The 14179-nt window shown below is 38.1% G+C and overlaps 1 protein-coding gene across 6 annotated transcripts in view; it reads right to left on the bottom strand.

Annotated features, from left to right (window-relative positions):
• LOC124147658 (transmembrane protein 135-like) overlaps nucleotides 1-11524 on the bottom strand; it is a 219053-nt gene extending 207529 nt beyond the window's left edge. For all 6 annotated transcript variants that reach the window (XR_007217921.1, XR_007217920.1, XR_007217919.1 and 3 more), the window contains exons 1-2: nucleotides 11372-11524; nucleotides 4332-4459 (exon numbers count right to left, since the gene is read on the bottom strand). Coding sequence is in view for 3 of the 6 variants with exons in the window: in XM_046518346.2 (XP_046374302.2) it covers nucleotides 4332-4459; nucleotides 11372-11518 (275 nt within the window). In the remaining 3 variants the exon portion in view is untranslated. The remainder of the gene's footprint in view (nucleotides 1-4331; nucleotides 4460-11371) is intronic.
• Between the last annotated feature and the right edge of the window lie 2655 nt (nucleotides 11525-14179).

The raw sequence follows: 14179 nt of genomic DNA, 5'->3' as shown, positions 1-14179 counted from the left end.
GACAGATAATAAAGACTGGTTATTCTCTGTAGTTGATGTTATATATTCAAAATGTTTGGTTACAGTACAGTACAACACTGTTTAGTTTATGCCAAATACAAATTCTTACATCTAAAGACTGAGGTGGGGAATCCGAAGAACAAGTAAAAAACTTGTTGCCTTTTGAAAACATAACCCTGGCTCTGTAGCTCACCTGGCTTCAAATAAATTTCTATGATAGGGATGACAAAGGTATTGGTAAGTAAAACTTAATAACATCAAAGCAATGGCATACTACCCTGTACCAAACTTTAACATTCTGTGCAAAAACAGTTACTCATGTATTTTGAAAGTGGCTACAATGGAAACCAAACTAGACTTTGAATGAAGGTATTTCTTATTCAGAAAGTTTGTAAATAATCAAGTCTGGACCGGACAATCCAGTGATTAACATAATGAGCATCGATCCACGCAAGTGGGATACGATGACATGCATCAACCAAGACAGCAAACCTGACACCCGATTCCATTATTCGCCTCTTGCGACAAGCATAGTCGCCTTTTACGGCACGAATGGATAACGATCATGCATCAGAATCTACAACTCATCCATTTATCAAATACTTCCCATGTATCAAACTTGAAAAGAATACAAAAACTGCATATATAACAAAATGAAACCTACAGTATGACCACAATTAAAATCGTTTTTAAAGACACATTTGCTTGAATTATCCTTGCAAAGTTTAAGACCTTTTGATAATTGACGAAGGGACAGTTCATGGACAGTGTGGCACGGTCTGACCCAGACTGATGTGAGTAAAATATTGTGAAGAGTACCGGTACATGAATGGGTTAGGTGATTGTCATGGTGGCCTGTTATGAGCCAGATTTATGTGAGCAAAACATTGTGAAGACAGCTAGAAAACTGTTTGCAAGTATCGGTACTTCCTAAACCTCAAGCACATTCTAATCATAGAAAGTAGGTCACGGTGACCTGGTACTGACATCGTAAGACTGTCATCACTTGCCATCATAAGTATTTCAATAATATAACTACTACATTCTGGAAAAGGTATTTTAGTGAAAAAAACCCAAATATTTATAAAAGACCTTCAGTGTGACCTTGACCATTAAGGTCACTCACTACCTTTTCAGATAGCAGCTATGTCCCAAGGATGACACAAACAAGTTTCACTGACCTACTTGACCTTGACCTGACCTGACAGATAAATGTTTTGAAAACAAATTCATTTAAACACAACACTTCTGGAATGATTGATTACTCAAGTTGATTACATGCACTTCAAGTTTTCACAACAGAGATCCAGTGCAGCATCAGGGGCCAAATTCTGACAAAACCTGTTAACATCCCCCTTTACATGGGGCTGCATAACACTGAGATAACGACAGGCAATGCACACTATACAAGTTCTGCTGGGCCTTCAGTCCAGAAGAGATGGATTAAAATACAAAGAGTACAATCCTGTTAAGTGGAATTTCAACATGAGGAAAACCTGTTTGTCTGGAAATCTTGCATTTTTGGCAATTCTTGTCATAAAGGTCTACATATATACAAAGGACATTACTCCTTAACAATGGTTTGTTTTCCAGATAACTAGTGGCCTACAATGTGTATATCTTGTGTCTACAATGTGTATATCTAGTGCCTACAATGTCTATTTCTTGTGCCTACATTGTGCATATCTAGTGCCTACAATGTGTATATCTATTGCCTACAATGTGTGTACCTAGAGCCTACAATGTATATATCTAGTGGCCTACAATGTGTATATCTTGTGGTCTATAACGTGTATATCTAGCGGTCTATAATGTGTGTATCTAGTGGTATACAATGTGTTTATCTAGTGCCTACAATGTGTATATATAGTGCCTACAATGTGTGTATCTAGTGCCTACAATGTGCATATCTAGTGGCCTACAATGTATATATCTAGTGGTCTATGTGTATATCTAGTGGTATATACTGTGAATATCTAGTAGCCTACAATGTGTATATCTAGTGCCTACAATGTGTGTATCTAGTGCCTACAATGTGTATATGTAGTGCCTACAATGTGTATATCTAGTGCCTACAATGTGTACATATAGTGCCTACAATGTGTATATCTAGTGCCTACAATGTGTATATCTAGTGTCTACAATGTGTATATCTAGTGCCAACAATGTGTATCTAGTGCCTACAATGTGTGTATCTAGTGCCTACAATGTGCATATCTAGTGGCCTACAATGTATATATCTAGTGGTCTATGTGTATATCTAGTGGTATATACTGTGAACATCTAGTAGCCTACAATGTGTATATCTAGTGCCTACAATGTGTGTATCTAGTGCCTACAATGTGTATATGTAGTGCCTACAATGTGTATATCTAGTGCCTACAATGTGTACATATAGTGCCTACAATGTGTATATCTAGTGCCTACAATGTGTATATCTAGTGTCTACAATGTGTATATCTAGTGCCAACAATGTGTATCTAGTGCCTACAATGTGTGTATCTAGTGCCTACAATGTGCATATCTAGTGGCCTACAATGTATATATCTAGTGGTCTATGTGTATATCTAGTGGTATATACTGTGAACATCTAGTAGCCTACAATGTGTATATCTAGTGCCTACAATGTGTGTATCTAGTGCCTACAATGTGTATATGTAGTGCCTACAATGTGTATATCTAGTGCCTACAATGTGTACATATAGTGCCTACAATGTGTATATCTAGTGCCTACAATGTGTATATCTAGTGTCTACAATGTGTATATCTAGTGCCAACAATGTGTATCTAGTGCCTACAATGTGTATATCTAGTGCCTACAATGTGTATCTAGTGCTACAATGTGTATATCTAGTGCCTACAATGTGTATCTAGTGCCTACAATGTGTATCTAGTGCCTACAATGTGTATACCTAGTGCCTACAATGTGTATCTAGTGCCTACAATGTGTATATCTAGTGCCTACAATGTGTATCTAGTGCCTACAATGTGTATATCTAGTGTCTACAATGTGTATCTAGTGCCTACAATGTGTATATCTAGTGTCTACAATGTGTGTACCTAGTGCCTACAATGTGTATCTAGTGCCTACAATGTGTATACCTAGTGCCTACAATGTGTATATCTAGTGTCTACAATGTGTGTACCTAGTGCCTACAATGTGTATATCTAGTGGTCTATAATGTGTGTATCTAGTGCCTACAATGTGTATATCTAGTGTCTACAATGTGTATACCTAGTGCCTACAATGTGTATCTAGTGCCTACAATGTGTATACCTAGTGCCTACAATGTGTATATCTAGTGTCTACAATGTGTGTACCTAGTGCCTACAATGTGTATATCTAGTGGTCTATAATGTGTGTATCTAGTGCCTACAATGTGTATATCTAGTGCTACAATGTGTATATCTAGTGCCTACAATGTGTATCTAGTGCCTACAATGTGTATATCTAGTGTCTACAATGTGTGTACCTAGTGCCTACAATGTGCATATCTAGTGCTACAATGTGTATATCTAGTGCCTACAATGTGTATCTAGTGCTACAATGTGTATATCTAGTGCCTACAATGTGTATATCTAGTGCCTACAATGTGTATATCTAGTGCCTACAATGTGTATATCTAGTGCCTACAATGTATATATCTAGTGCCTACAATGTGCATATCTAGTGCTACAATGTGTATATCTAGTGCCTACAATGTATATATCTAGTGCCTACAATGTGTATATCTTGTGCCTACAATGTGTATATATAGTGCCTACAATGTGTATATCTAGTGCCTACAATGTGTATATCTAGTGCCTACAATGTGTATATCTAGTGCCTACAATGTGCATATCTAGTGGCCTACAATGTATATATCTAGTGGTCTATAATGTGTATATCTAGTGGTCTATAATGTGTATATCTAGTGCCTACAATGTATATATCTACTTGTCTATAATGTATATATCTAGTGCCCTATAATGTACATATTTTATAAAATACAATGTGTATACTTATCGCCCACTTACAGCCAAAACCGTCAGTGAAATATCATAGTTCTATCCCTGCAGTTGATGAACAACATGTGTGATGTACTGTGACATTGATCACTTACTTCTAAGTGTGTTTTGCATTAAAAAGCCATGACGGTTATGAAAGTGGAAAATATATTTTTTATTTCCCTCTCAAAATGTTCTGCTTATTAAACCACTAAAATACCAATAGTCATGCAATGTTCAATGTGATAGAAAACTAGCAGAATTTATTGACCATTACTAATGTGAATGTATGCTAGTGATATCGAGGCACAGAACGCATGGTGAAGATATGAGGACTTTCCTACCTCCACAAACAGAAGAATGACAAGAACAACGTTCCATTGACAGTCAGGAAGAAGCTGGACTGCAGGGTCTCAGGGAGAAGTTTCTTCAAATAGTAAGACTTGCCTTTCTTCCGCAGTATGGCCGCCAACTACAAACAGAAATTGACATGGTACATATGCAGAAACTGACATGGTATGTATGTAGATTTGTTTGTTTGTTGTTTATCGCCGCACTCAGCAATACTTCAGCTATATGACGGCGGTCTGTAAATAATTGAGTCTGGTCCAGACAATCCAGTGACTGACATCATGAGCATCGATATACACAATTGGGATATGACATGCATCAACCAAGCCAGTGAGCCTGACCACCCGATCCCGTTAGTCGCCTCTTATGACAAGCATAGTCGCCTCTTACGCCAAGCACGGGTTACTGAAGACCAATTCTAACCCGGATCTTCACGGATCTGGTACCTAGGTAGAATTGACATGGAAAATTGACATGTGAGTGAGTGAGTGAGTGAGTGAGTGAGTGAGTGAGTGAGTGAGTGAGTGAGTGAGGAGTGAGTGAGTGAGTGAGTGAGTGAGTGAGTGAATGAGTGAGTGAGTGTGGTTTTACACCACTTTTAGCAATTTTCCAGCAATATCACGGCAGGGATGGGCTTCACACATGTCGGAAACCTATGTAAAAACTGACATGGTACTTATGTAGAAATTGATATGGACTTATCCAAATACTGTTTTGTACATATCTAGAGAATGATGCATCATATTCTCACTGCCATTGTCCGCCAAACAACAAAAAACACTTCTCACCAAACACTACACCATGAACATGTCTAGAGTGTGCATGTCAAGCGTAACACTGCTGCTGTAACAGACATGACAGATGTAATTCCAGTTAATTACTCAGGTAAATCAACAGAGAAATTTAATGAACTATAGGCACTGTAAAAAGAATGTTACATAAAGCCTGACAGACTTCTATTCAATTTCACATAATACAGTGACGACTATTAAATCATCAGTTGAATTGTTCCAACGTTTTGTTGCCATTACAGCATGCAGGAACAGCTGTCACCACTTTGTAACTTTATTACAGTGTCACATGGGCTAGAAAATGAATGTTTTAGTTTTACAACAAATCAAACAAAAAAGTATCTCCATATACAATTGACAAAATAGCAGTAATACACTCTTTCCCACCCACATGCAAAATAACAGTCTTGTATGTCTCCGCGTGGGGTCTTGATCAATATAATGGTTACCGTATTCGACGTAATAAGCGCCCCACTCTAATAAGCGCCCACGGTGATATTTGCTAATATATTGGCCAGTGAACAATCCCAATTAGCACCCCTTCCGATAGATCAGTGTACACAACACTTATTTATTCGCTTATAATACGAACTCGTTTGTTATATGCACCCTTAATTATGGGCAATTAATTTCCGAAAATATGTATCTCTCGTATATAAACATTTCAGGCTGTCAGTATAAACCACGAAATTTATCTTTCGACTCTGTTTTTTTTTCACTAAAATAATATTCTAATAAGAGCCCCATATTTCTAATTTTGAGAGCGCCCTGGGCGCTTATTACGTCGAATACGGTATCTTGTTTTCAGTACAGAGAATGCACACAAACCTAGAAATTCATGTTGTCACATCAGTGGAATAAGTTTTATAAACACATGCCCCTGAAAGAAACCGATTTTAGTACTGTTTCTAAATAGCAGTGTTGAGTTTTCACAAAACATCTAGAGAGACAGCTGGACCGACAACACAAAAGTTACCAGCCCAGTTAGAAGGTTGCCAGGACAGTTTTGTTGCCAGTACAGAGTTTACATTTAAGGATAATATCTTTTCAAATAATAATAAAATACCAGTCAGTTAAATGGTATATCAACACACCATGTTGGCGGTCGTGTGTTAATGTGCCGCTGTTGTAGTGTTGTGGGAGTTCAAGCCAGAACATCGTGCATTTTTCCTAAATGCCAGCAACGACCACAGAAAGATTTCACGCAGTCACAAATGAGTCGCTCAGCTCTATTTGCTGATCATCATGTCAGCTAATATATGAGTTCAAACAAATTTTTATTGATTCAAAATGTATAGGTTTTAAAAAATCAACATGACAAACTGTCGATTATCTGCAACAAATTGACACTGGACTGGCCTACTTTCTGCAATGCAAATTTTAAGCTCATGCATTAATTCTAAGCATTTGCAATAAGAAAATACTGTCTACCTCAAGCAGATCGTACAAAATGAATGAGTAGTGTGAACATAGGGCAAGTACAAATGCAGCACGGATATTGATGCACGAAGTTAGATATTCTAATGCATTACAAATGTACTGCATGAAATTTCCGTGCAGCATATTTTGTGCTGTATTTATTTTTATTTATTTATTAATTTTAACTATCAGGCTGTATTTTAAATCTGAACATGCAGTACTTTGTTACTTGTATTTCATTCCGGTGGAGTGTATTGTTTTACGCTGTTCTTAGCAATATTCCAGCAATGTCACGATGGGGGAACACTAGAAATGGGCTTTACACGTACCCATGTGGGGAATCAAACCCGGGTCTCTGGCATAACAAGTGAACGCTTTAATCATGAGGCTACCCTACCGCCCCTTTAAGTCAGATGATGCATACCTAACAGGACATTCAGTACAAATACTGATTTTCGCCAGCCTTGCTGTTACTTGTCCAGTTACTTATGGGTATCATGACCTTAAGGATGTACCACTGTTTCTCTGAAAGGAGAAGTTAAGCAATTTTGGAGGGGAACCTCAACACATTAAACCCATAAAAGTGCAGCCAATGATGTTTTTGTTTTAATTTTAAAACCTGAGGACAAATTATTTTTTCCAGCATTTGAAAGAAAAATCCCAGCCACTCCCCCCAACATAACATAGAAACTACAAAACCAATTATGAGTAGTGGGCATGCTGGGGTTAACATGTTTCATGTTGTGCTGGAAGTGCAAGTCTCATGGGTTTGTACAACTTTGAGAGATTGTAACATCATTAATGCAAAAATCGTATTTAAGACATTGAAAGCTGTGTATAAATAGACTTATTTGCACTTCTGTCCTATGATGGGAGATTTGTCCCAAATATAGATGCTTGTGGTGAGCTTGGACGTTATTCACTTAAAGTCAATCAACATGTTCGTATTGTCAAATATTGGCTCTGACTTGTTTCTCAAAAAACTAATATAATCCTTAGCCATGCTTATTCATATCAATACAATCTGGCAGAAAAAGGAATAAATTGCTGGGCACTAAAAGTAAAACAACTTCTTTATTCATATGGTTTTGGCCATGTTTGGAATAGTCAAGGAGTAAATCATATTGGTTTTATTGAAACTTTAAAACAAGATGTATTGATATAGATAACCAACAGTCGTCTAGCAGTTTAAGAACTTACTCAAAACTTTCCCTTCATTCTTGTATTAAGCAATATAATGTATTTGAAAATTATCTAGATTGTATTCCAGTAAGTGCATATCGTATTGCTCTGAGTAAATTAAGATGTTCTGGTCATACTTTGCTAATTGAAAAAGGAAGGAAGTACAATATACCTAGAGCAAAGAGACTACGTCCATTCTGTGTAAGACCTGAAGTGGAATCTGAATATCATTTTTGTTTACAATGTCCATACTATGACAGTTTGAGACGTAAGGTTCTACCTTATAATTTTTACACAAAAGTAACTTTTGATAAATTTGTAACACACTGTACATCTAAAACCCCATGCATAATTAATGCTTTTGCTAAATTTATATTTCTTGCTTTTAAAAAGCGTAATAACTTTCTCATTGGCGCTGAAATTGTCAAACTCTGATATCATGTATTGTATAATGGGCCGGTGGCCCCTTTACTGAAATAAAGCTCTCTCTCTCTCTCACTTCTGTCCTATGAATTTCAAAGGCTGAAACTAAAAACGGTGGAGCCTTTATATACTAAGACTCCATATATGGTCTTTTTGGAAGAGATTACCTACAAAATTACACACTTGATTGCACAAGCTACCTCCAAAGTTACTGCTTGATCGCACAAGCCCACCCCTCTGTTCGTTCTCTAGCAGGTAAGTCTCCAGTCACGGTCATCGTCAACAAACCTAACCTATTCTTCACCCTTTTCACACTCAGACATTCTCCTTTCCACAGTTAACAATGACCAGTTATGCTCTCTACTTTCCTACGTACGAGTGTAATTAAAGGATTAACATATACTCCACTTTCTTTCAACAACGGAAATGTGACCAAGGCCATTTACATCACATATTTCGGAGAGAAAGAAAACAATGTGCGAAACAAACTGTTTCTTCAATTGCGTTTGTTGTTCACGTTTCATTTATTTTGTTGTGAGAGTTTTCTGTATTTAAAATATTCGCAGATCTGTGTATAAAATGACGAAGTATCGATCATACTTACTGTGTTTCTTTTTGCCGTATCCTAATTAATACCCCCCGATATGTTCGACTCTGACAGGGACAATAGTTTGGACGCATGGATTACATGTGATTGCAAAACACAGATTGGTTCATTTGTTATACATATTAGCTCCAAATCATAGTCTTGACATTGCACTACAAAGATGAAGCGACATGTCATGGACTCGGTGAATCCGTGTTACGTGCTAAAGTCTTACATTACGCTCCATCTCATTAAAATCATATCTTAGTTCTCGCTATGCTAAACAAAGATCTGAGGACATCCCATTAAGGGTCACGTCAGAACGACCTTTCATCCAACCAATCAGAGCATCGCTTACCAGATCATGAAAGTGACAGTCGGAATGTGTTTTCTAATCATGCAACCACGAAATACTTAACACGGGGTATTCCGAACGACAGTTACGGGTTTTATGATTATATCCATACAATCTAGGCCATCTATAAGCCATTCCAGAATGTTCTTCTTATCAGTTTTAATTTTTTTAATCCAGAATACCTGTACGTCATAAATATGTTTCAAAGAGTAGTCGCCAGTTTGAAACTAGTGTCGTTAAGCTCAGGAAAGCTGCCTTCTGATTGGCTGATGTCGATTTCTGGTCAGTCATTTCATTGGTCGGTCCAAATTCGCGAAAGGTCGTTCTGACGTGACCCGTAATGGGATGTCCTCAGATCTTTGTTTAGCGGTAGCAAAAAATAAGATCTGATTTTAATGAGATTGCATTACACTATATACATGGTGGAGAGTTTTATACCTGGACCAACTGATGGCAAACATTGTGCAATGATATACTGCATTTACATGTTGTTGTGAGATGAATGACTGTACGTACGAAAAATATCATTCTGGTTAATCATCACCAATTGTATACAAAGATCAATCGATGTCTATCTTCATAACAGCACAGTTTGAGAGTGTGGTGTGAGTGGAACCCATGCCCGTAAAATTGAACAGGAAAATATCTTACGATGTTAAATTTATATACTGTATTCGACGTAATAAGCGCCCCACTCTAATAAGTGCCCACAGCAATATTTGCTAATATATTGGCTTGTGAACAATCCCAATTAGCACCCCTGCCGATTGATGAATGTACACACGCATTATTTATTCATGTATAATACACACTCATGTGTTATATGTCTCTTAATTATGGGCAATTAAATTCTGGAAAATTATATCTGTCATATATACACATTTCAGGCTGTCAGCATAAACTTCGAAATTTACGGTCTTTCAACTCAAAAACTTTTCACCAAAATACTATTCTAATAAGTACCCGCTATTTTTAATTTTGAGAGCGCCCTGGGCGCTTATTACATTGAAGACGGTAATTCACTTTAAATCAAGGTTACTTGACACGCTGCCACTAGCCACTGTATTGTTCATCATACTGTTACATACAGATCTAAGAAAAATCTATTACTATTTCTCATAATACTTGCACTTGTAATCTAACACTACATATACTTAATTTCTGTATCTGCATTAAGTTACAGGAGGTGAACTTGATAATGCTACCTAAATTTAACATGTGATGCATAAAAGTACCTGTCAATAATAAACAGTTTACCACACAAATCCATGTCAGTAAATTAAACATGCTTACCAAAACAATTTTCATTTCATTTATTTTTACCATTTATATAATAAATAGCACTTTTCACAGTACACTACAAATGACCTACTTGTTGACACTAGATTCTTATTATGCTGAAACAACAATCTAATAATCTAATGCATGACATAGATTTCCCTTTATCAATAAGGCCTATGTGACATAATCACATTATCTTGGGAGTCAATGTTCAACTTAATTGTACATATAGTACTGTTTATACAATCACTAATTCATGGCATGATCAAAGAATTAAAGGTACCAGGGGGATGACCTGTTTTATTCCTCAAGCATTAAAAACAAGGCACTTAAAATATATCCTGTAAGATTCATAGAGTGATGAGGGACAGCTGTGACATGCCTGGGGTACATTGGGCATTGATTTAAACAATTTTTCATTGGTACTCTATATTTTTCTACTCTGTTGAGCCAGCCATTTCATATGGTACTTTTTAGTCAACATTTTTCATACTTGTCTATTATGTAAAAAATATTCCTTAGCGAGTGTTGAGGTGAAAGACAAGCCAAACTATAGCCACAGGAATGAAGTGCAACTGTGATCTTGAAACTGGTGATAATGGCCTGCTTGGAATTGTGGCAGTGGTGCCAAATAATACACACTTCGTCATTGTGGGGGACATTATGGGTATGCCAGCCAAATAATGTTCTACATCGTGTTCAAAGTCCAAAATGAACATGCATCAAATGCATGTTGTCACTCGTGGCGACTGGACTGGCGGTCATGGTCCAATTGCCAACTCATGAATACACCCTGTTACGTGTGGTATATATGCATACAACCATGCACTGGTGCGTATCCAATCAATTATATACAAACAACCATGGCTTAAACCAGCGAACTGTAAAACATAACATTTCCTGTCGTTAGGGAATGAAAACATTAGCGTCATTTCAGAGAAATCGGCTGTTGACGGCTCGGTGTAGGAGTGTTTGTGACCTCATTTCAGAACTCACCAAGTAAAGAGAACCGTAGAGTTTAAAGGCCTCTTGAAACACGATTTTTGAAACATCTACGGACGCCTGAACACAATACGGCGACCAGCAATGTCCAATTTCATAACAAGTATTGTGTACAGTTATGGGCTTACTGAACAGCGCCATGTTGGTTCTCACGCTGTTTTAACCAATAATGATACAGTAAATATTCACCTCGGGAAAAGGATCACCAACTTCCGTTGTAAACAAAACCACGTGCTTCTGCCGTTGTCAGCATGTTGACATGAATCAGAATCAAGGCGGGCTCAAAACCGGAGTAGGTGAATCATTGTTGATTAATTTCCCCTAGAATACTTTTTTCATGTCAAATGTTATTTATCGAATTTTGAAAAATATGGTTTGGATGGAAAGGATGTACTACATGTACATTACTCTCTCTTTAGGGTTGTGTTGTTTGCTATAGTAAACAAATAAAAACTATTATACATCACTGCATGTGTATTTTGTGTGATGAAGCATTTGTATGGAATGTTTTTTAAAACAAATGAAAACTATAATACATCACTGCATGTGTATTTTGTGTGGTGAAGCATTTGTATGGAGTGTTTTTCAGAAACACACACACACACACACACACACACACACAAACACACACACATGAGTGATTAGAACACCTCTGTTCACCTTTTTTTGTTTCATGGTCAAATTACAAAAGATGACATGTATACACCGTCGTCGAAGTCACAGATATTACTGGACTCTCCGCACGTTATATCTGTAGTTGTAAAATGTGTTTACTGGAGACACAGGCCAAACAGAAATATAAAAAAAAAAAAATTCAAGACAAGATATTTATTGCAAAGAACATCCCATATTTGAGACAAACTTCAAACCGTTCAACATTACAAAGACAAAAACAAACAAGAACAAATGGAACTAATATTGTAAGTCGAAGTACATGATATGGTCACATTACCGATGCTGTTGAGGTACATGTTATACCATGCAAAATTGATGGGAAAAGATAGTATTGATGCAGTTTGAAACATCATTTGATATTATTTTGTTGGTTATATTGGATGCGTTAGACATATTATTTTTTACACTCTTGTGCTGATTCAGCTTTATGTACATGAAGTGAGTGAGTGAGTTGGGTTTAACGCCGCTTTTAACAGTATTCCAGTTATATCACGGCGTGTCAGCTTAATGTGGGAGGAAAGCCCGAAGTGATGCAGGTCTCAGACGTTTACCACTTCGATGAAACCCACGAGCACGGGTATGGTGCTGACAAACCTAGAAACATAATCGGGACGAACAGGGATTCGAACCCACAATCATAGGTTTCTGGCGTGGCCAAGGGATATGTACATGAAGTAGTACCGTAGTAGGAAACCTAACAGAAGTACACTGAGTAAGTTACTTTCGTTGTGCATTTCTGAATCTGAAATAAAAAATGTATTCTTGATTTGATGAAATGGATAGCTTACAAATGTATGACATATGGCATCAAGTAATCAAACACTTTCCAAATGTGTTTCTTGATGGACGTGTATTCATGTTGACAAATGTTATACCCAAGTATTATACAGGTATAAATTACATGGATTGCCAGAGTGTGGGAATGTCCCACGCCGCCGTGTATGCAGCCCCAACAGAGTGAGAACTGTGTGTAGACAGAGCTCAGCTGAATTGTGTGTGTGTGTGTGAGTCGGTCGTGAGAAATCCATACCTCCTACTTGCGTGACGATTGACATTGAACGAGTGTATTTGCGTCAGCGCACCGGTACGGTTCTTTGTCCATGTTCCCGACCAACTGTGTGATCCTGCATCAACACCCCAGCATCAACACCCCACGTGATTCCTGCAGTGATGAGTGAGTGAGTAGGTTTTACGCCGCTTCAAGCACTACCCCTGCCACGACGGGAACACCTAGAATTGGCCTCACACTTTATACCCACGTGGGGAATCAATCCCGGATCTTCGCGACACTCAACATACCCAAACATTTAGGTATACCCCTTTAATCCCGTTAATTACATTAATGAGTTATGTTTAACGCCGCTTTTAGCAACATTCTAGCAATTTCACGCCGGGGGACACCAGAAATGGGGAAAGATTTGGGGAATCGAACTCGGGTCTTCGGCGTGACGAGCGAACGCTTTAACCACTAAGCTACCCCACCGCCCGATATTTACATGAAGGGGGCACGGGAAGCCCTGTCGTCTTAGGCGAGGCAATTCGCTGGTTTGTCAGCACCATACCCGTGCTCTTTGGTTTCACCAAAGTGGTAAACATCTGAGACCAGCATCATTTGGAGCTTTCCCCTAACATTAAGTTGACAAACTGTGATATAGCTGGAATACTGTTAAAAGCGGCGTTAAACCCAACTCACATACTCACTTTACATGACGGTGTAATACATGCAACACCTGAACGCTTTGGTTTCCTCTTCTATTTGGGGAGGGGTGATAGGGCAGCCCAGTAGTAATAGCGTTCGCTCGTCACGCCAAAGATCCGAGTTCGATTCCCAACATGGCTACAATTTGTGAAGTCCATTTCTGGCGTCCACGGCGTAAAACAGCTGGAGTATTGAGAAAAGCGGCGTAAAACCATACACTTTCACTCTACTCGAGGAAAAATGAAGATTATTGTTGGTTAAAAATCGTCGGCGTCGATTACCGGGGTTCGAATCCCATGTGTACCATAACAGAAGCCCATTTCTTGTATCCCTACTGTATGGCTGGACTATTGCAAAACCCGTACCCACTCTTCATTTGGAGGGGCGGTCGGGTAGCCTCGTGGTTAAAGCGTTCGCTCGTCACGCCA

The sequence above is a fragment of the Haliotis rufescens genome, unplaced genomic scaffold, assembly GCF_023055435.1.
Source record: "Haliotis rufescens isolate VD_foot unplaced genomic scaffold, xgHalRufe1.0.p SCAF_32, whole genome shotgun sequence".
Taxonomy (NCBI): domain Eukaryota; kingdom Metazoa; phylum Mollusca; class Gastropoda; order Lepetellida; family Haliotidae; genus Haliotis; species Haliotis rufescens.
Note: the sequence above shows the minus strand (reverse complement) of the source record. Positions and strands in the feature narration are given on the sequence as shown.